The 23,005-nt window shown below is 51.3% G+C and overlaps 1 protein-coding gene across 1 annotated transcript in view; it reads right to left on the reverse strand.

Moving 5' to 3' along the window:
• The window catches only part of FCGBP (Fc fragment of IgG binding protein), an 82,815-nt gene that overhangs the window by 32,146 nt on the left and 27,664 nt on the right, over positions 1-23,005 (reverse strand). The window contains exons 4-11 of the mRNA XM_011952535.1: positions 22,103-22,673; positions 19,212-19,816; positions 17,686-18,253; positions 10,108-10,700; positions 6,475-7,069; positions 6,158-6,357; positions 4,137-4,278; positions 436-773 (exon numbers count right to left, since the gene is read on the reverse strand). Coding sequence (XP_011807925.1) covers positions 436-773; positions 4,137-4,278; positions 6,158-6,357; positions 6,475-7,069; positions 10,108-10,700; positions 17,686-18,253; positions 19,212-19,816; positions 22,103-22,673 — 3,612 coding nt within the window. The remainder of the gene's footprint in view (positions 1-435; positions 774-4,136; positions 4,279-6,157; positions 6,358-6,474; positions 7,070-10,107; positions 10,701-17,685; positions 18,254-19,211; positions 19,817-22,102; positions 22,674-23,005) is intronic.

Genomic DNA, 23,005 nt, shown 5'->3' on the forward strand with positions numbered 1-23,005 from the left:
TCTCTGGGCCTCTCACTTGTTCCCTCACAGACACTCAAACCAGTGTTCGCCTGGACTAGACTCTGAGCTCAGCATGTGACATGCACCACCTTGCTGTGGGACAGGCCCTGATATGACGCCCACTTCACAGATGAGGAAACCGAGGCCTACCAAGTGAACTGCCCAGCATCACCTAGCTCATAAGGAGGAGAGGCTGGATTCAAACCCAGGTCTGTAAAAAAGGCAAATGCTGAGGTCCTAGGTTAAAGCCCTTAGCAGGGGGCTAGGCTTGTTTAATTCCCAGGAACGGGGTGATATTTTTGCTGGAATTATTCTTTTTGTTGACAGTTTGTTTCAGGCCCAGGTGAAGACAAGGAGCCTTGAGCTGCTAACTGTGGTCGTCAGGATCCCTCCTGTCCTCCCGGGGACCTCGGGGGACCATCCTGCCACACATACCCGGACTTTGCCGACCTCGCCCTTGTGGATGGAGATGTTGGTGCCCAGGGCGGCCACAGTGACGACTCTCACGTAGGAAACAGCAGGGTTGCCCCGGTTCTCGTTCTTGGTGGTGACGGTGAAGGGCGTCAGGCCCTGGGTGTTGGCCCCCGGGCAGCCAGTTGTTGCCAGCACATAGTTACAGGTGCCCTGGAAGTCAAACGGCCGGCCATCGAAGGAGTGGTAGTGTGGGTCGCCCCACAGCCAGCACGTGGCCTCGTAGTTGGGCACGCACACGCCCTGGCCACCCTGCTCCTTGCACGTCTCCTGTGGCCGGCATGTCACACCGTTGCACGGGTCTGGGGACAGAAGAGGGAGGACCTTGAGAGGCTGCCCCTTGTCAAGGATGGCCGCTCCCTCCACATCTACCCCAGTCTGTGCCAGCGATCTGAGGGTTACCGCAGGCAAGACCAGATTCCAGAGTCCTCATGTCTAGGACCCAGGTCCTATAGTTTGCTTTTGTATTTTGTTTTGTTTTGTTGGTTTTTTGAGATGGAGTCTTTCTCTGTCACCCAGGCTGGAGAACAATGGTGCAATCTTGGCTTACTGCAACCTCTGCCTCCCGGGCTCAAGCGATTCTCCTGACTCAGCCTCCCGAGTAGCTGGGATCACAGGTGCCCGCCACCATGCTTGGCTGATTTTTGTATTTTTAGTAGAGACAGGGTTTCACCATGTTGTCCAGGCTAGTCTCTTGACATCAAGTGATCGGCCAACTTTGGCTTCCCAGAGTGCTGGGATTACAGACATGAGCCACCAAGCCTAGCCTGCTGTTTTCAAGACCAGCCCCTGGGAGTACCGCACGTCTGACACTGAGGCCCCATGGTGGACTGTGTCTAAGTCTCAGGTGTCAAAGTTCCCATACCTCAGACCCGGGCCCCAGAGGTCCCTATAGCCAAGACCCCGGCCCTAGAGTCCCCCTACCTCTGAGACTGAGGCCCTGCCATTTGCTGTATGAGACGGAGGTTGTAGAGTCCATGCACCTAAGACCAAGGCTCTGGGTCTGTGTTTAGGATGCAGTTTCCATGGTGTCCTTGCTTGAGATTGCAGCCTGTTCTTGTATTTTAAGTTTTATAGGAACCTCACCCTCTTCACTTACATAGTGTACAGCTGCTTTCACGCCACCATGGCAGAGTGCGTAGCTGTGATCGAGAAGGTATAGCCTGAAAGCTTAATTTACCATCTAGCCCTTTAGAGAAAAGGTGCACTTGACCCAAGTTGAGATCTGTGCCCCAGGGGTCCTTGTGTCTGCAATGCCTGCCCTGAGAGCATTCATGTCTGATATCCCGGCACCAGAGTTCTCTGTGTTCAAGACCTGGGCCCCAGGCCAGGTATGGTGGCTCAGGCCTGTAATCCCAGCACTTTAAGAGGCTGAGGTGGGAGGACTGCTTGAGCCCTGGAGTTGCAGACCAGCCTGGGCAGCATAGGAAGACCCCATTTCTACAAAAAAGAAATTAATAAATTAGGCAGGCATGGTGGTGTGTGCCTGCAGTCCCCAGCTACTTGGGAGGCTGGGGCGGGAGGATTGCTTGTGCCCAGGAGATGGAGGCTTCAGTGAGTTATGATCGCACTGCATCACTACACTCCAGCCTAGGCGACAGAGTGAGACCTTATCTCAAAAAAAAAAAAAAGGATCTTGGCCTCAGGGTCCCCCGTGCCTGAGATCTCAGCCCCCTGGACTTCTCTAGGTCCTGGAGGTCTCTGTGCCCAAGACTAGGGCCCTGGGTGATCTTCTAGCAAGAGCCCAGTGCCAGGGGTCTCAGCATGGTTTGAAATGTTTTGAGACCCTAACTAGTGAAGTCTCATGGCCTGGGGCTCCCTCAGTGCAAAACTCCATCCCTGAGGGTTGCTTTATTCAAGACAGTAGCCTCCAGGGGTGCCTCACTGCTGAGGCCCTGTCCTGGAGGGCTTCTGTGTCCAAGACCTTGTTCCTACGGTTAGTATGTCTGTGACCCAGCTTGTGGAACCCCTGTGTGGGAGAGGCCAGTCTTCAAATGTCTCCTTCCTCCTGTGCCTGTTACCAATGTACCGCCTCTCAGCTTCAAATACACCCACAGAGATAAGCTTTGTCAACAGAGGGCGCTGGAGAGTCACTGCAGCAGGGAGGGGCTCCTGGTCTGGCTTCCAGCCACTTTGGCCCTTCCAGCTCTGGCCAGGGTGTGTGGCCACACTCAGCAAGTGCCACTGGTCCCAGCTGGCTTCCCAGTGAGGGGTTTCCTTCTTGCCAACTCCAGCCTGCAGAAACCTCTGTGCCACCCAGTGGGCTACAGCTGCAGTAGGATTGGACTCAGCCTTGGGGCTGATTCTCCCCTCCTTAAAGAGGAGGGGCCAATTTCTCCCTTCCATGAGGCCTCTACCTTAGCCCTAGAAGTGGGGGCTACTTCCTCTGTCTGCTTTGGTGGTATTCTTTAGCCTTCTCTTTGCTGTTTCTTATTTCTATTTCTTTATTTGTAAAGAGACAAGGTCTTGCTGCCTTGCCCAGGCTGGAGGGCAGTGGTACAATCATAGCTCACTGCAGCCTCGAACTCCTGGGCTCAAGTGATCCTCCCAACTCAGCCTCCTGAATAGCTGGGACCACAGGCATGCACCACCACGCCTGGCTACGTTTAAATTTTTTGTGGAGATGAGTGTCTCACTATGTTGCCCAGGCTGGTCTTGAACTCCTGGGCTCAAGTAATCCTCCCAAAGTGCTGGGTGTGTGAGCCACCGCACCAGGACCCTCTTTACCCTTTAATAGTTAATCTCCTATTAATAAGTAAATGATTCTTTAATTAAACCTCCCTCATTCAAATGGCTGGGTGCTTTCTGTCTCTTGACTGGGTGCTGAGTGATATACCCCCCGTTCCTGGGAGTCCCATTGTCCTGCTCATCACCCTGAGAGTCTTAGCCCTACACCTTGGTGCTGGAGCTCCTATTCTCTTATCCTTTGGGGGAGAAGTGTTCTCTGCTCGTCGTCCTAAGAAATGAGCCCTGGGGGTAGCTCTATGTCCCAGATTTAGTCTGGAGGGGTTCCCACATTGGAGACTATACCCCTAGAAATCCTGATCTCCCACTTGAGAGGGGTCCCCATAGCCAATGTCCTGCCTTGGTGGGGTCTCTGTGCCTGAGACTCAGAACTCTGCTCTGTCCCTGACCGTGGGATCCCAGTCTCTCCCCTGCCCTTTGGTGCTAGTGTCCGAACCCCAAGCCTAATCCCACGCACCAGTGGTCAGCTCACCATGGCCCCCTAGGCTGCCGCTCTTGTATTCTAAAATCTTATAGGAGTCTCACCTCTTCACTTATATAGTCTACAGCTGCTTTCATGCCACAGTGGCAGAGTGAGCAGTTGGAACGAGACCATACAGCCTGCAAGCTGAAACATTTACCATGTAGCCCGTATCAGCAAAGGCACGCCTGTCCCTGCCTTATACCGAGGGCCTCTGACATCCCCCCTGAGAAACCTCTGAGGGTCCCCACAGCCTGGATTCCCCTTAAGGGTCTCTGCCTCCCACAGTAGGTAGCCCTGGCCCCGTGAAGCCCAGCCCAGGCGTCGCCAGGTCTGCGACCTCCATCTTTAGTCCTGTGCACCTCCTGCCAGGAACACCCCAGTCACATCACCCTCAGCCCCAGAGTCCCTGTACTCCATCTGTAGTCACATCAGCCCCAGTCCCAGCCCAGCCCAGCACCTTTGGTGACGCATTTCAGGATGCCTTCGGAGGGCTGGCACACCTGCCCCGGCTTGCAGCTGTGTTCCTGGCACAGCACATCTTTACCCGCATGGCACGTACACTGCTGCTGACAGTCGTCAATGAGGACTGTCTGCTCCGGCTGTGGGGAGAGAGGACATGGCCATCAGACACCATGGGTGGGAGCCGACTCTCACATCTCCGGCATTCTGGGCACAGAGGGGTTTGGCAGACATCACAGACAAGGGACATCTCTCAGCAGGATGGCCCCCTGTCTGTGAAGCTGAGGCACAGCATGGCTTTGGGGCCGTCATTCATTTGTACATTTGTTCATTCACTTTTATTCATTTACTCATTCATTCCAAAATATCTGCTAATGTCTGCTGTAGGAGAAATGGTGTGACATAGTAACTAAGGGCAGATCGCCTGGGCTTGAAGACTGTTTCTGCTGTTTCCAAACTGTGTGATTCTGAGCAAGTTACTTCACCTCTTCATGGCTCAGTTTCCTGATTTGCAAATTGCAGGTCATAGTAGCACCTGCCTATGGAATTATAACCGAGTTAATAACACATGTAAAGTGCAGATGAAAGGAAAAGGGCTTCCCTTAAATCATTCAGATAGGAGAGATAAGTGGGGTAGACATGAAACAAGATTGGGAGGATGTGGCTTATTTTTTAAGCTAAGTGACGGGTAAGTACATGGACAGTCATTCCACTGTTCTCTTACTTTTTGCATGTTTGAAAATTTTCAGCATAAAAAATTTTTAGATATGTAATGCATATGTAAAATATGCACACATAGCACTTAAAACGTTACCAGATACATAGTAAGCACTATCTACATATTTTCTGTTATTATTACTATTACTCATGTGAAGAGAACAACAGAGAGAGGGTCCCATCCCTCGGGCAGCTCACAGTCCCGCAAGGGAGACGGACATTAGACAAACACATGCTCCAGTCAAAGAAAAAGGACCAACAGGGAGAGAGTGGGAGAGGGAAACAGAGGGTGTTCGCAGCTGGTATAACAGATGAAAATCTTATCTTTGTGGTCAGAAAGGCACCCTTCGTCCAGACCTGGAAGGCAAAGCCACAACTTGACCTGGGGAGTCAGGGAAGGGTTTAAAGCTTCGGAGCCTATGGTCATATTTAGGAAGATCTTTACCACTGCCAAGTGGAGGGTGGACCAGAGGGAGCAAAGGTAGGAGCTGGGAGGGACCCAGGTAGGAGAGGACCAGCTGGACCACAGGAGGGCCATGGGGACGGGGAAAGGAGTGGGTACTAGAGACATTCAAGAGGCTGAGTAGACTAGCTGCAGTGGCTCACACCTGTAATCCCTGCAGTTTGGGAGGCTAAGGCGGGAGGATCACTTGAAGTCAGGAGTTCGAGACCAGCCTGGCCAATATGGCAAAATCCCATCTCTACCAAATTAACTGTGTATGGTGGCCCATGCCTGTAGTCCCAGCTTCTCGGGAGGCTGAGGCAGGAGAATTACTTGAACCTGGGAGGCTGAGGTTACAGTGAGCTTGAACCCAGGAGGCGGAGGTTGCACTCCAGCCTGGACAACAGAGTAAGACTCAGTCTCAAAAAAAAAAACAAAAAACAGAGAGAGAGAGAGGCTGAGTCACCCAGGCATGGTGGCTCATGCCATTAATCCCAATACTTGGGGAGGGCAAGGTGGGAAGATGGCTTGAGGCCTGGAGTTCAAGACCAGCCTGAGCAACATAGTGAGATGCCCCCATGTCTATGTCTCCACAAGAAAATTAAAAACTCGCTGGGCTTGGTGGTGCATGCCTGTAGTCCCAAGTACTTGGGAGGTGAGGTGAAGGATTGTTTGAGCCAAGGAACTCGGGGCTGCAGGAAGCTATGACTGTACCACTGCACTCCAGCCTGGGTGACACAGTGAGACCCTGACTCTAAAATAAATAAATAAGAGACCAAGTAGACCAAGTAGGCTGTGGAGCTGATGAGCAGTGGGAAGGGTGAGGCCCCATATTCTGCCCCAGATGACTAGGTTCCTACCTCATAGTAGACACCATTGTGGTAGCAGCCACATTGCTGGATGGGCACACAGGCTTCACCGTTGTAGAGGAAGCCGGCGTCACACTGGCAGCCCTCAGCACACCCGTCTGGGCACTGCAGAGGGGCACTGAGAGCCGAGCAGCCCAGGGAGCAGGTGTCTGCACAGAGCTCATAGTGACTGTTCGCTGGGCACTTCACGGCTGCAAGGAGGGGGTGCCGATCAGAGCCCTGGGGAGGGAGGGGCTGCAAGGCCCAGGGTCTACCCTTCTGTGCTTCAGCCTCTCCCCTCCCTGCCCCTCTGGCTCTCCCTCACTCACGACAGAAAGTTTCCGTCCTCCAGGGCTTCACGTGGCCTCCAGCTGCCTGGCAAGCACTCACATAGGCATGGATGTTGCTGCAGAGAATGCTCAGGTTCCCACCACCCAGGCAGAGATCAAAGACGCAATCTTGCAAGGGACCCTGGGGATCCACCAGTTTGTGGCAGGAGGCCAGCGGCCCTGTGGCGCTAGAGAGGAGCCCACAGAACTCCTCCTTCTGATACTTCGTCTCCTGCTCGGGAGGACACTCGGTGCTGGTGTCGCAGCCCTCGCTCCCTGGCGGACAGGTGGGCGGCGGCAGGCAGGGAGAGCCGGGCACCACCTCCTCCCAGGAGTTGCCGAACTCATTGGCGTTGCCTGCCTGCGAGCCGTTGGGCTTCTGGAAGTCATCCTTGGGGTCGCCGTTGTAGTTCCCACACAGGCCGCACATTAGCTGGTAGTAGTTTCCGGGGATGGTGACCCGCACATAGTACACAAGGTCGTAGGCCACACGCAGGCCGAAGTCGGTCTCAATCACAACGTCTGAACCATGCTGGGAGGCTCGGATCTGGCCGTTGGCCAGCACCACGGGCAGCTTCATGTCCACACCGTTCACCTGGGAGGGGAGAGAGGCAGGCCACGCTTCAGAAAGTAAACTTTGAGTGGGGGTTGGACCCCAGTTCAAGCCCATGCCTGATGCTAAAGATCTGTGTGTCCTCACCTCTTAGGTATTCACTTTTTGTATCTCTAAAACTGGTAGCATAATGGGGCCTGATAGTGGATTGAATGGTGGTCCATAAAATGCATATGCACCCAGAATCCCATAATGTGAGCTTACTTGGAATAAAGTTCTTTGCAGATGGATTCAGGGAAATAACGTCAACATGAGATTGTCCTGGATTAAGCTGGGCCCTAAATCCAATGACAAGTGTCCTTATAAGAGCCAGAAAGAAAAAGATACAGAGACACACAGAAAGGGCCACATGAAGATGAAGGCACAGATTAGAATGGTGTTGTCACAAGCCCAGAGAACCTGGAGCCTCCAGAGCTGGAAAGGGAAAGCAAGATCCCCCAACCAGTGCCTTTGGAGGCGGTGCAGCTCTGCCGACACCCTGATGTTGAACTTCTGGCATCCAGGACTGTGGGGAAGTACATTTCTATTGTTTTAAGCCACCAAGCTTGTGGTAATTTGTTATGGCACCACCGGAAATGAACACAGGTCTCAATGAAGTAACAAGCCTCCAGCTATCCTTTATGTACCACTTGATGCAACCATTAATAAGCAATGATCGCCCCCAGAGTCACTTGCCCGAGTTCAAACAGTTTCCCCCTTACCCTCTTTGTGACCTTGGGCAAGTGAGTCACCTCTCCCTGTTTCTGTTTCCTTATCTCTCAGGTGGGAATAAGGTGTTTGCCCCATGGAACTGTTGTCAGGATCAAATAAATTAATGTCTGTAAAGTGCTGAGAAACATGGCTGGCATAGCAAGCATGCTTCAGGAGCATCTGCCGTTACTAGCAGCTATGAGTGGAAGTTTTTCTTTTGAAGAGTAAATGGGCACCACAGGTTTATGCTTTAAAGCATCAGCGGGTGGAAAATTAGGCTAAATTCTTGGGGAAATGAACTCAAACATATGAGCTGAGGACCAGTGGTTTCAGTTTAAGTTTACTAGATACCAACAAAGCCTCATAAATCCACCCCTGGACGGGGCACAGTGGCTCATGTCTATAATCCCAGCACTTTGAGAGGTCAAGGTGGGAAGATCACTTGAACCCAGGAGTTCAAGGTCAGCCTGAGTAACATATGGAGATCCTATCTCTACAAAATAAAAAAAATACAAAATAAATTGGTCAGGAGCAGTGGTTCACAGCTGTAATTCCAGCAGTTTGGGAGGCCAAGGTGGGAGGGTCTTCTGAGCCCAGGAGTTTGAGACCAGCCTGGGCAACATAGCAAGACCCCTCTCTATACAAAAAAAATTTGGCCAGGCATGATGGCTCACGCCTGTACCGCCAGCATTTTGGGAGGCCAAGGTGGGTGAATCCCGAGGTCAGGAGATTGAGACCATCCTGGGCAACATGGTAAAACCCCCGTCTCTACTAAAAATACAAAAAAGGAGCTGGGCGTGGTGGCAGGCACTTGTAGCTGAGACAGGAGAATCACTTGAACCCAGGAGGAAGAGGTTGCAGCGAGTCAAGATTGTGTCACTGCACCCTAGCCTGGGTGACAAAGCGAGTTTCTGTCTCAAAAAAAAAAAAAAAAAGCCGCGGTTGTCCAATTCACCAGATTAAGTCAGCAATTTATCAGCACCTTTGCCAATATTGCTACTAGAAAAACAGCTGCGTGTGTGTGTTTCAATGGGATCTCAGGGGAAACCCCTCCACTGTAACTGAGATGCCAGTCTCCATATGAGACCAGATCTTCTCAGTAAGAAAAGCTCTGCAGAGCAGCACAAGGTTCAAGCTCCACATTTGCTGGGGGACTACGGGCCAGTGATGGGTCACCCCACTCTGAAAAATAAAGCAAGTCGTAGTGCCTGCAGCTCCTGTTACAAACATACAGACACCATGGACATGAAGTGCCTGGCGGCCAAAAGGTCTACAGTCAGCTGTATAGAAACTATAGCTGTTGTTGTCGTTGTTGTTAAGGGGGTGATAGTGTCACCCACAGATTGTCCCCTGTCCATGAAGCTTCTCCAGCCTTGGGCTGTCTCAACCTCTGATGGCACCACATCCTGCCAATGAGTGGCAGAATAGGGAGGTGAGTAGGACAGAATCCAGGATTGAGGTGGGGAGAGGATGGAGTGGGAGGGAGGAGATCGTGGGAGAGATTTGGAGAGAAAAGTCCATGTGGCCAGGCGCAGTGGTTCACCCCTGTAATCCCAGCACTTTGGGAGGCTGAGGCAGGTGGATCACAAGGTCAGACATTCGAGACCAGCCTGGACAACATGACAAAATCCTGTCTCTACTAAATACAAAAATTAGCCAGGCGTAGTGGTGGGGACCTGTAATCCCAGCTACTTGGGAGGCTGAGGCAGGAGAATCGATTGAACCCAGGAGGCGGAGGTCGTAGTGAGCCCAGATTGCACCATTGCATTGTAGCCTGGGTGACAGAGCAATACTCCATCTCAAAACAAAGAAAGAGAAAGAAAAGAAAGAAAGAAAGAAAGAGAGAGAGAGAGAAAGAAAGAAAAAGGAAGGAAGGAAGGAAGGGAGGGAAAGAAAGGGAGAAAGAAAGAAGGAAGGAAGGAAAGAAAGGAAGGAAGGAAGGAAGGAAAGAAAGAGAAAGAAAAGAAAGAAAGAAAGAAAGAAAGAGAAAGAAAGAAAGAAAAAGAAAGAAAGAAAGAAAGAAAGAAAGAAAGAAAGAAAGAAAGAAAGAAAGAAAGAAAGAAAGAAAGAAAGAAAGAAAAAAGTCAATGCGTGGAGGTGAAGAGAGGGTGGAGACTGAGGGACAGAGTAGGGGGAGCAGCTCCCAAGTCCCTGAGGACACCTCCCTCATTGGCTTCCCACTCTGGGTTCTTATTGGCAGCTTCTGTCCTCAGGGACCCCAGGCCTCGCACATGCACTCTCATCTCTGTGCCCCCAACTCCTGGGCTGAGCGCTGCCTGTGCCCCACCCACCCACAGGCCCCTCGCCCCCTGCTTCCCATCTGCTCTCACCGTGACCTTCCACTGTTCCTGCTCCAGCCGCAGGGTGAAGTTTGCCACCTGGACTGTGATCACCCTGGTCACACTGACTCGCCCATTACCCCAGGCCACGTTCTCCTGCAGGACGGCAAACCGATGCAGGCCAGGCCGGGTGCCGCAGGTCTGAGCCAGCACATACACGCAGGTGCCCATGAAGTCGAAGCGGCGGCCATCGAAGGTGGTGTAGTGGGGGTCTCCTGACGCCTGGCAGGTGGCAGAGCCCACGGCCACACAACCCAAGCTGCCACCGGATGGCTGGCAGGCCTCGTGCGGGCCGCAGCTGGAGGGCTCACAGGATACCAGGCCGCCCTCCTGGCAGTGGCAAAGGGAATCACATCCAGGGCCAGGGTAGAAGGTCTGGCCTGGCGGGTGGTAGGTGCCCTGGTGTACGCAGCCACAGGAGGCCAGAGGCAGGCAGGACTCACCACTGAGCGCAAAGCCCTCATCGCACACGCAGCCCTCATGGCATTCTGAGCCACAGCCTCCGCGCACTGGGAGGTCTCCACAGGACAGCGGGCAGCCGTAGGAACACGCCTCATAGTGGCTGTGGGGTGGACAGCTCAGTGCTGCAGGGAGAGGAGACATCAAGATCAAGAATTCCTGCTACCGGGGAGCAGGACTCGATACCCCCCAGCCCCCAATACATTCATATGCACACACACACTCAAACACACTCACACACAAGCGGTCCCCCAACACATTCGTATGCACACACAGATGCTCAAAGACACGCACACACAAGCAGTCCCATTGCAGGGAGCTTGGGGAACACATTACATCGCAGTTAATCTGATCCTGATAATTAAGATTCTTTCCCAATTTAACTGTAGTTCGGAGTTATCTATTATGGTTTTTTCTTTTTTTTTCTTTTTCTTTTTTTTTTTTTTTTTGAGAAACGGGTCGCTCTGTTACTCAGGCTGGATGGAGCTCAGTGGTGCTTGCTATCACAGCTCACTGCAGCTTTGACCTCCTGGGCTCAAGCAATCCTCCCACTTCAGCCTCCTGAGTAGCCAGAACTATAGACGTGCACCACCATGCCTGGCTAACTTTTAAAATTTTGTATAGAGATGGGGTCTCGCTATGTTGCCTAGGCTGGCCTCAAACTGCTGGGCTCAAGCAGTCCCCCTGCATCAGCCTCCCGAAGTGCTGGGATTACAGGAATGAGCCATCACACCTGGACTTCTATTATGTCTTTAACGACCTTATTCAAGTTGGATACATGGTGTTGATATGTGGTATATATTTTAAACATGCATATGCATATATTTGTGTGTGTGTGTGTGTGTATAATCTATGCAGTGTATTTGTGAATGCCATACTTTTAGCTTCTTCCTTCTATAGCAGTAATTAAATTAAAATATTTAGCCAGTGTTATTTAAAAAAAAAACAAAAAAAAACCTCCCTTCTCCCCTCCCCAAACTCCAGTCACTCCAGTCACTCCAGTCTATAAAAAGCAAATCTAAATGGCTAAAACTAAACCACATTAAATCTCTATCTGTGCTGTCTAATACAGTAGCCACTAGCCACTTGGGACCATTTAGATATAAATTAATTAAAATGCAACAAAATTGAAGCTTTAGCATCTCAGTCACAATATCCTCACTGCAAGCGCTCAGCAGCTACATGTGACCTGTGGCAACCTGGTATGTATTTGAACAGCTCAAATATGGAGCTGTCATCATTGAAGTTCTGCTGGGTGGTGCTATTCTGAAGCTAACATCCAGCTTACAGGAGAATCATGGGGACATAGGGACAAGTTCAATAACACTCCAAAATAGCAACTAGCCAGATCCCGAAAGCAGAAAATTCTGCAGGATAAATGACCTATCTTTCCCAATAATTAAGTGACATAAACAAAAGGAAGAGCTGGATGGAGGGATAGATACGTGATAAGGCAAGTGAGTGAATTAGAATTAGAGTGTAGAGGCCGGGTGCGGTGGCTCACATGCGTAATCACGGCCCTTTGGGAAGCCGAGGCAGGAGGATCACTTGAGGTCAGGAGTTCGAAACCAGCCTAGCCAACATAGTAAAACCCGTTTCTACTAAAAATGCAAAAATTAGCTGGGCATGGTGGCACATATATGTAATCCCAGCTACATGGGAGGCTGAGGTGGGAGAATTGCTTGAACCCAGGAGGCGGAGGTTGCAGTGAGCTGAGATCGCACCACTGCACTTCAGATTGGGCGACAGAGCGAGACTCCATCTCAAAAAAAAAAAAAAAAAGAAAAAGAAAAGAAACAGAATTAGAGTGTAGAGTCCAGGTGGTAGGTTTATGGGTCTTCACTGTAAAATTCTTTCAACTTTTTTGTATATTTGACAATTTTCATAATACTATGTTGGGAGGAACAAAGGAAGGAAATTCTGACAGAGTAAAATCAACAAGGCAGATCAATCCAATGCAGTATGTGTATTTGGTTTGGTTCTAGAGCCAGACAAAATAGAAAAAAAACTTTTTTTTTTAGACAATTGGGAAAATTTGAACCCAGATTGGGCTTTACATGATGTTAGGGAATTGATATTATTTTTGTTACTGGTAATTAATTGCCACATGCCCTCATATCTCTTTCTTCCTTCCTTTTTTTTTTTTTAGCGACAGGGTCTCACTGGAGTGCAGTGGCACAGTCTCGGCTCACTGCCGCCTCCACCTCCTGGGCTGAAGATATTCTCCCACCTTAGCCTCCTGAGTAGCTGAAATGATAGGCACTAGTCACCATGCCCGGCTTATTCTTTATTTTTGTTTTTGTAGAGACAGGGTTTTGTTATGTTGCCCAGGCTGGTCTTGAACTCCTGGCCTCCAGCGATCCTTCCACCTAGGCCTCCCAAAGTGCTGGGATTACAGGCATGAAAAGGAAAGTCCTGTTCCTTAAAAGTCCATTTTTGTTGCTGAATACAGATGTTTACTGAAGTAGTTACAGGAGAACTCATCTGCCTAGAATTTGATCTAAAATATTCTATAAAAAAAAGAGGGTGTGGAGTGAGATGTAGAGGAACTAAGAATGGCAAAATACCAATAATTGTTGAAGTTGGGTCAGGCCTCCATCTGCATGTCTAAGCCCTCATGATCCAGTCTTCTAGAACTTCCAAGGGGTACAAGGACAAGAGGAGTTTTGAGGAAACAAGAGATTCTCAATTTCCACAGAGGCCACAGAGTCTAATAATTAACAGCACAAAATCAGGAGCCAGCCTGTTCAAATCACCCCACCGGCTGTGTGACCTCAGGCTAGTTCCTTAACATCTCTGTGGTTCTCTTTCTTCATCTTGTAAAGTAGGAATAAGAGCAATTCCACCTCATGGGGTGGTTGTGAGGATTCAATGAGAAACCCTTAGAACAGGACCTGCCCAGTGGGATGCGTGTCACACAACTGCTAGCTGGAATTATACGTGTCCTCCCTAAAAGGACAGCCCAAGAATGCTCTGTTAGAGGAGCATTCCTCCTTCCCATTGTCCACCTGTCCCCTTCACAAGCATGCTTTCTCCACTTTACAGAAGAGAACAGTGCAGTCCCCAACCCATCCTGAATCTTTTTTTTTTTTTTTTTGAGACAGAGTCTTGATCTATGGGCCAGGCTGGAGTGCAGTGGTGCGATCTCGGCTCACTGCAATCTCTGCCTCCCAGGTTTAAGCAAAGACTGTCCTGTCTCAGCCTCCCGAGTAGCTGGGATTACAGGCGCTCACCACCATGCCTAGCTAATTTTTGTATTTTTTGTAGAGACAGGGTTTTGCCATATTGGCCAGGCTGGTCTTGAACTCCTCACCTCAAGTGATCCGCCCGCCTCGGCCTCCCAAAGTGCTGGGATTACAGGTGTGAGCCACGTCGCCCGGCCCCATCCTGAATCTTAACACATGGCACACTGCCCTGGGGTGTGAAACCACTGAGGACATAAATAGACAATTTCAAATATTGCTATCACTGTGAACACAATGAATGCTCACTCATTATTGAGTAATAAATCAAAAGGAGGGCCTAATAGAATTGGCGGCTCACAGATAATAAAAAATAAATTTTGTGGTGTCTCACTGTGTGTCTTCCTTATGACTCAGGAGGGGTTCAGAGCACGCAGTGATGTTACTCTACCTGTACTCCGTCCACTCCCACCCACTTATCAATATCATGTAAGCCAGGAGCTGTGGCTCAAGTCTGTAATCTCAGCACCTTGGGAGGCCAAGGCGGGAGGATGGCTTGAGCCCAGGAGTTTGAGACCAGCCTAGACAACATAGCGAGATCTTGTGTCTACAAAAAATAAAAAAATAGCCAGGCATGGTAGTGTGCACCTGTAGTCCCAGCTACTCAGGAGGCTGACACAGGAGGACCACTCGAGCCCAAAGATTGAGGCTATAGTGAGCTGTGATCATGCCACTGGACTCCAGCCTCAGTGACAGGATAATATCTTATCTCAAAAATAAATAAATATCATATATACAAAAATAAAAGGTAGGATTAGAGTTGATGCTGAACCCTGTCTCATTCTAACAATATATGTGAAATACTGGGTGGGTGTAAGCTCCATTCATCTCACTGAATGATGCCATTACAATGGCCATTACAATTTACTTCTGTTTAATATTTTTATCAGTTGTGCACAAACAATACTTGCAATGATATCTTACTCCATTAAAAAAACCACTTAGAGTCTTATAGTCTCAGGAATTTCTAAAACTTCTTACATCTTTTATAAGAAGGCTGTTTTGTCCCAGGAGGTTTCACACCTCAGGGCAACACGCCACATGTTAAGATTTGGGATGGGTGGAGACTGCACTGCTTATTTAATTTAATTTAATTTTTTGAGACAGAGTCTTGCTCTGTTGCCCAGGCTGGAGTGCAGCGGCATGATCTCGGCTTACTGCAACCTCCGCCTTCCTGGTTTAAGCGATTCTTCTGCCGGAGCCTCCCGAGTAGCTGGGATTACAGGCAACCACCACCACACCCTGCTAATTTTTAGTATTTTTAGTAGAGACGGGGTTTCACCGTGTTGGCTAGCCTAGTCTCAAACTCCTGGCCTCAGATGATCCAGCCACCTCAGCCTCCCAGAGTGCTGGGATTACAGGTGTGAGCCACAGCACCCAGCTTGCACTGTTTTTCAGAAACAGGCTCTTGCTATGCTGCCCAGGCTGGTCTCTAACTCCAGGCCTCTAGGGATCCTCCCACCTCAGCATCCTGAGTAGCTAGGATGATAAAAATTCTGAAATCTTAGTCATATATGTGTATGCTTGTGGCAGAGAAGTGTGATGGGGATCATGAGACAGGCTTCCAAGGGTCACGTCTTGACTCTGGGCATGACCATGGTGCTTGCTTTGGCCAATGGGACATTGGCAACCATGATACCAAGTAGAGCCTTGGAAAGTGCTTGCACACTGGGGCTTGTGTGCTCTTGTTGCTCTTAGGAATCTTGAGGGCACCTTGGGAAGAAGCCTGGGCTCACCTGCTGGAAGATGAGACCAAGTGGAGCAGAGACAAGAAGTCCCAGCTGAGGGCCCTCCAAACCAACCAGCTTGACAACTGCCAGATGTGTAAAATCACCCTCGATTACCCAGCCTCGGCTGAGCCTCTAACAGCCTGCAGAGATCAACCAAGCTGGCCCAGGCTGGGAGAACAGCTCAGCAGCCCCCAGAATCATGAGAAAGAATAAATACTTGGCCAGGCGTGGTGACTCATGCCTGTAATGTATGACTATGAGGACTATGTATCTGGTGAATACATTTAAAAGAGGAGCAAAAGTCAAGTAATAGTTTCATTTTGAAATATCAATACTATGTTGATAATTGTGGAAACTAAATGATGGATATATTCGGGCTCACTACCCTAGTTTACTCTGGGTATGTTTAAATTTTTCCCTAATAAAAAGGTTCTTAAGGCTGGGCGCAGTGGCTCACGCCTGTAATTCTAGCACTTTGGGAGACTGAGTTGGGCGGATCACTTGAGGTCAGGAGTTCAAAACCAGCCTGGCCAACATGGTAAAACCCCGTCTCTATTAAAAATACAAAAAAATTAGCCAAGCGTGGTGGCAGTCATCTGTAGTCCCAGCTACTTGAGAGGCTGAGGCAGGAGAATTGCTTCAACCCAGGAGGCGGAGGTTGCAGCAAGCTGAGTTCGTGCCACTGCACTCCAGCCTGAATGACAAAGTGAGACTCCATTTCAAAAAAAAAAGAAAAAAAAAAGTTCTTAAAAGTCAAAAGTTACCATTTGTTGGAAATTATACATTTTATAATTATTTCAGGTGAAAAACTAGACATGTATGCTTCCATTAATTCCAAAATTCAAAAACTTTAGAAGTCAGAATAGTGGTTACTTCTTGGGGTTGGGAACCTGGATTTTTTTTTTCTTGAATTTGGGACTGTTCACACAGATTTGTTATCTTGGTGAAAACTGATCAAGCTGTTAGCTTATGATATGTACATATTTTTAAATATCTGTATTATATTTCAATAATGAATTTTAAAAATTAAAAATCAGGTGAGAGGAAACTGGTACGATGGCTCACACCCGTAATCCCAGTATTTTGAGAGGTCGAGGCAGGAGGATTGCTTGAGCCCAAGAGCTCGAGATCAGCCTGGGCAAAAAATCAAAACCCTGCCTCTATAAAAAAATATTTTAAAAATTAGCTGGGGTGGTACATGCCTGCCGTTTCAGCTACTCAGGAGGCTGAGGCAGGAGAATCACTTGAGCCCAGGAGTTCCAGGCTGCAGTAAGCTATGATTGCACCACTGCACTCCAGCCTAGGCAACAGAGCAAGACCCCATCTTAAAAAAAAAAAAAAAAAAAATCAGGTGAGAGGATACATGGCTTTTCAAACTTCTTTCACAGGCAAGCAAAGGCATTGGAAAACCATTCATGCACCCACCTCTGAAACAAGGCTCTCAAACTGACTGTCCAAGGGGTCAGGCAGATGTAAATAAGTGAGGTAGGATAGATGGGGACCAAAAAGAACCAGACAGGGGATGAGACTCCTAATGACAATACTGTTGCTCGTATCTCAATGACAGCTGTTATGTGGGAATCAGACCCTGGGCCACCAGGTGTACTCAGTCATTTTACAAATACTAACTGCCACCAGGCACGGTGGCTCACGCCTGTAATCCCAGCACTTTGGGAGGCTGAGGTGGGTGGATCACGAGGTCAGGAGATCGAGACCATCCTGGCCAACATGGTGAAACCCCATCTCTACTAAAGATACAAAAATTAGCTGGGTGTGGTGGCGCGTGCCTGTAATCCCAGCTACTCTGGAGGCTGAGGCAGGAGAATAGCTTAAACCAGGGAGTCAGAGGTTGCAGTGAGCCGAGATCAAGCCACTGCACTCCAGCCTGGTGATAGAGCGAGACTCCATCTAAAAAAAAAAAAACTAGTAACAATTGCATGCCCACCATCTGTGACTTTCTAGCTATCATGATCCCAGGTGTGTAAATGAACCTTTCTGAACCTCAATTTCTTCATCTGTTAAATGGGTATAACCACAATCCCTACCTCATACAGCTATTATAAGGATTAATGATAATTTATACATTAATGACTATATATATAAGGCTGAGTCCCCCAGTTGCCACTTCCGGTACTCACGGCAAAGGTTTTCACTCCTCCAGGGGTGCACTGTGGCTCCAGCAGCCTGGCATGCAGCAGCATAGGTGGCCAATGCATCACATAGTGGCCCAGACTGGCCTGGCAGCAGGCAGCGGTCATAGACACAGTCGCGCACAGCACCCTGGGGGTCCAGCTTGCTGTGGCACTCTCGGAAGGGCCCACTGGGGTCGGCAAGGATTCCACACTCATTCTTGCTCTGCAGCTGCTGGGCCACCAGGGAGTCCAGCTTGGGACAATCACCCGGTTCAGTTGCTCCACAGCCGGACCTCGTCTCTTCTTGCCAGCTGTTCCCAAAAGCCAGTGCATTGGCAGCTTGACCCCCACCCCGCAGAGCCAGGTCGTCAGCTGGGTCCCCGTTGAAGTTCCCACAGAGTCCACACAGGGCCTCAGCATAGCTGCTGGGCACCTTGGCAGTCACTTGTGCATCCCAGTTATAGGTGACAGTCAGACCAAAGTCGGTGCGCACGACGGCGTCCCTGCCCTGGCGGAACACCTGCACCTGCCCATCTGCTGCTTGGAAGGGCAGGTACTGAAGGACGTCATCCACCTGGGTGGAGATGCAAGAGGGCCACCTGGTCAGGGTATTCATGGCTCTGTGGCCCAACCTTCAACTCACTCACCTCCAGCTACCCTGGCCTCCTTGCTATTCTCTTGGACATACTATGCTCAGTCCCACCTCAAGGCCTTTGCACTTGCTGTTCCCTCTGCCTGGCTCGCCATTCACCCCTCTTCATTCCTAAAGCACCAGCTTAAATTTAAATCCCTCACCCATGGCCTTCAAAACCTCCATGATCTGTCTATCTCCCCATTACTTCCCTTACCTCACCTCTTCTCACTGTCCCTCTCACTCAGGCTGCTGAGATCATACTAGCTTCTTTTTTTTTTTTTTTTTTGACAGGATCTCACTCTGTTGCCCAGGCTGGAGTGCAGTGGTGCAATCTTGGCTCACTGCAACCTCTGCCTCCTGGGTTCAAGTGATTCTCCCTTAATCTCCCTAGTAGCTGGGATTACAGGTGTGAACCACTGTGCCTGGCTAATTTTCTTTCTTTCTTTCTTTCTTTTTTTTTTTTTGTATTTTTAGTAGACAGAGGGTTTCACCATGTTGGTCAGGCTGATCTCAAACCTCAGATGATCCACCCTCCCTGGCCTCCCGAAGTGCTGGGATTACAGGCGTGAGCCACCGTGCCCGGTCACTAGCTTCCTTTTAAAAATAGAGACGGCGGTCTCACTCTGTCACCCAGGCCAGAGTGCAATGGCCCGATCATTGCTCACTTCCTAGCATTTTGGGAAGCTGAGGCAGGGAGTGTCACTTGAGCCCAGGAGTTGGAGACCAGCCTGGGCAACTTAGTGAGACTCCGTTCTCCACAAAAAGGAAAAAGGAAAACGCAAAAAAATAAGATCTTCTAACGGGCCTCCCCCATGCCCAGATCCACCCAGAGCTCCAAGTCTTCAGAGGGTATCTATTTCCTGCCCGGCCACCCAGCCCTGGGCGCTGTATCGCTCACCAGCACTTGCCCGGGGTACTCCCGGCGCACCGCCACCTTCACCCCGCGGGCCTCCACCAGCACGGCGCGCGTGTAGCTCACAGTCTGGCTGCCCCGATGCTCATTTTCCACCAGCACCCGGAAGGCGGGCAGCGCTGCGTTCTGGCCGCATGAGCCGACCAGCAGGTACGTGCAGGTGCCCATGAAGTCGAAGCGCCGGCCGTCGAAGCTCACATAGTGTGGGTCCCCGGACCCCTGACAGGTCCCGAAGCGATTGGGGTAGCAGCCCAGGAGCCCATTCTGGTCGCTGCAGATCTCACCCGCCGGGCAGCCCTGTGTGTCGCGGCAGGTCACCTGATGGGTGGCGCCATTGCAGGTGCAGCGCCTTTGGCACGACTCGTCCGCCCACACCTCCTGGCCCGGAGCGAGCTGGAGACCCTGGAAGGTGCAGCCGCACGACGAGGTCGGCACACAGGCGCCGCCGCTGGCCACGAAGCCCGGGAGGCACACGCAGCCCTCTACGCAGGGGCGCCCAGAGCAGTTGGACGGCGCCGCAGCCTCGTTGCAGGAGGCCGGGCAGGCAGGGCTGCAGAGCTCATAGCTGCTGTTGGCTGGGCAGGACAGGGCTGCGGGGAGATCAGAGAGGGTGGATCAGGCCCAAGCAGCAGGGACCGTTGAAGGGCGCCCTATTGGGGACAGCGCCCAGGAATTCCCTCCCCAAACCCTGCTCTTCTCTCAGAGCTCGCCATCTCAGATAATGGCACTGTCATCCTTCTGGGTGCTCCTGTGCCACACCCTAGCGATGCAGTTAATCTCTACCCCGCCAACCCCCTAACGCTTACTGGACAACCAATCTGTCAGCAAGTCCTGTGAGCTCCATATTCAAAATCTACCCAGACTGGCCAGGAGTGGTGGTGCACGCCTGTAATCCGAGCTACTCAGGAGGCTGAAGCAGGATAATCACCTGAACCAGGAAAGCGGAGGTTGCAGTGAGCGGAGACCGTACCACTGCACTCCAGCCTGCGCACAGAGCAAGACTTTGTCTCAAAAAAAAAAAAAATCCACCCTGTAGTTACAGAATCTGCCTCTGGTCCTATCCACCGTGGCAGCCTCCTGCCTGGGCTCCCTCCTGCTCCCCCAGCCTGTTCCTCACACCAGTCCGAGGGATCTGGGAAGGTCTGGGTCAGATCAGGTCCCTCCCTGTCTCAGAGTACTCCCGTGGCTTCCTCTCACTCAAGGTAAATGCCAGAGTCCTTCCCATGCCCCAGGAGGACCTGTGCCGTCTGCTCCTCTCACCTCTTGGCCCTTACCTCCTCTCCCTTTCCCTCGGGCTCACTCTGCCCCAGCCCCAGCTGCCTTCTCCTCCCAGGTCCTCACGCTTCCACTTCAGGGCCTTTGCATTGCCTGTGCCCTCTGCCTTCCCCTTCCACAGAAAGCCCACTGGGGCCCAGGTGGCCTGGGTTCAAATCCTAGATCTCTCCTTCTCAGCCACTGACTCCAATCTCCCCGTGCCTCAGTTTCCCCATCAGTAAGATGGGATAATGTAGTCCAGACCTCACACAGTTGTTGTGGGGATTAAATGAGTTGATCTATGGGGAAACGTTCTGTGGACATCACTGTTAGGACTTAGCTGACTCCATTGCCTGACCATGGTCTCAGCTCCAATGTTACCTGCCCAGAAAGGCCTTCCCTGGTCACCCTCTTTACGAGGCTCACAGTCACTGTCATTGCATGAACTTGTTTCTTTGGCTCTCTGAAGATACTTCCTAGTTTATCTGCTCGCTGTCTGTGTCCCTCCCCTCCCTCTAAGAGATAAGTCCTACGGGAGTGGGGACCTGATCTGTCTCAATCACTGCTGAGTCCCCAGCACCAAGGACAGGGCCTGGGGCACAGCTGGTGCTCATGAAATACTGCAGAGATGAATGGGAGAATAAGTGAACTTTCTGGTTCCCATTTTGCGCCAGGCATGGGGTTGGGTGCGGGGGGGTGGGGGCGGGGGGTGCTTACTGGGCAGTGGGGACACAGACAGCACTAGCCAACACAAACACCTAGTGGCCTCTATGTCCTCCCTGTACTTACTCCCCTCCCTCTGGGCCTGGGCCTGGATGCCTCTTCCTCCCTCCCACCTGTCCTTTCTGCCTCTGGGACATGTCTCTGGGAGCCTCACTCAAGGGCAGGAACAGATCTATGCTGGTCCTCACTGTGTCTTCGATATCATCAGCATGCACAGGGGGGCAGGCAGGGGTTCAAGGAATGCTTGTGGAATGAATGAGTGAATGATAAAGCAGATGGACCCCTGGCGAAAGAGCCTGAGCCTCATCTAGAGGGCAATGGGAGTCATGGGAGGACTACAGGCAAAGGAACAGACATCACATGTCTGTGTTGGGATTCTGCAGACACAAATTCCTGTCCTGCCAAGCCTCTGAGCATGCTGTTCTCTGGGCCTGCAACTCACTTCCTCCTCTTTCTCTCGGCAACTTCCTTATGGGTTTCAAATTGGACATCCCTTTCTCTAGAAAACCCTCCTGACCACCCCTGCTCCCCAGGCTGGGCTAGGAACCTCCTCTGGTTTCCCATAGCCCCCACTGACTTCCTCCATCCTGGCCCTGACCCCTCTGCCTGTGTCCCCCCAATCCCAGCCCTGACTCATCTGCCTGTCTCTCTCTTATCCTGGCCCCAACCCCTCCGAGTGGGCCTCCCCATCCTGCCTGGACCCCTCCATACAGTGAATGTCTAGTGAAACATCTCCTCCAACCTTAGGCTCATTGTGGCTGGCTATCTTGGCCATTACTAGGCCCCTGGCATTGCCCAGCACCAGGCTGAACCACAATAACTTCTCAGATATTGAGCAGATGCTAGGGATCTCCTCCCCCTCACTGTATGCTCCCAGCACCCCCCAGGGCATCACTCACGGCAGTTGGCTGGAGGTCTCCAGTTCCCAACTGAGATGCCAAGCTCCAGACAGGCCTGGGCATAGGCGCTGAGGCCACGGCACAGACTGAGCCGCTCCCCACCGACCACACACAGGTCATATACACACTGCTCCAGGAAGGGCCTGGGGTCCAGGGTGTCATGGCAGACAGCGAAGGGGCCATCAAGCTGGGTCAGCATGCCACAGAGTCTGTCGCCCTCATAGTGTTGGGCCTGGCCTGGGGTGCAGGAGGGACAGTTGTTCTGGCAGCCATCCTCACACAGGTAGTCCCCATCATCCAGCTTCCAGCTACTTGCGAACTCCACGGCGTCAGGAGCCAGATCCCCGTCAGGCGCGAGGAAGTCGTCTGCTGGGTCACCATTATAGTTGCCACACAGCCCGCACACCTGGTCTTGGAAGCGCGCGGGCAGGCTGAGTGCCAGCTGGCAGTCCCAATCATAAGTGACCACCAGCCCAAAGACCAGCTCCACCACAGCCCGCAGTCCGCTCTGGTACACACGCAGGCGACCCTCGCTCAGGGAGACTGGCAGGCGCGAGCGCTGTTTGTCAACCTGCAGAGTGGGTGAGGAGGGGGTGGTCAGGCCCCTGTGCCATCTGGCCTCCAGTCCTCATCTCTGGGCCTCCCACCTGCTCCCCTGCTCTGGCTGCACTGGGACTCATTCTTTCTGCTACTGCCACCATCAGAGACGTTGCCTCTTGCAGTACCTGTGGCCTGAAATGTTCTTTCTGCAGACGTGCATGTGACTCACTCCTGTACCTCCTATAAAATATTTGCTCAGTGAGTTGCCCCTCTGCCCGGTCACTGCACTGTCTGGGAAGTAAGCAGCACCTCTGCCCGGTCACTGCACTGTCTGGGAAGTAAGCAGCACCTCTGCCCGGTCAC

This window comes from Colobus angolensis, unplaced genomic scaffold (assembly GCF_000951035.1).
Source record: "Colobus angolensis palliatus isolate OR3802 unplaced genomic scaffold, Cang.pa_1.0 Scaffold34, whole genome shotgun sequence".
Taxonomy (NCBI): domain Eukaryota; kingdom Metazoa; phylum Chordata; class Mammalia; order Primates; family Cercopithecidae; genus Colobus; species Colobus angolensis.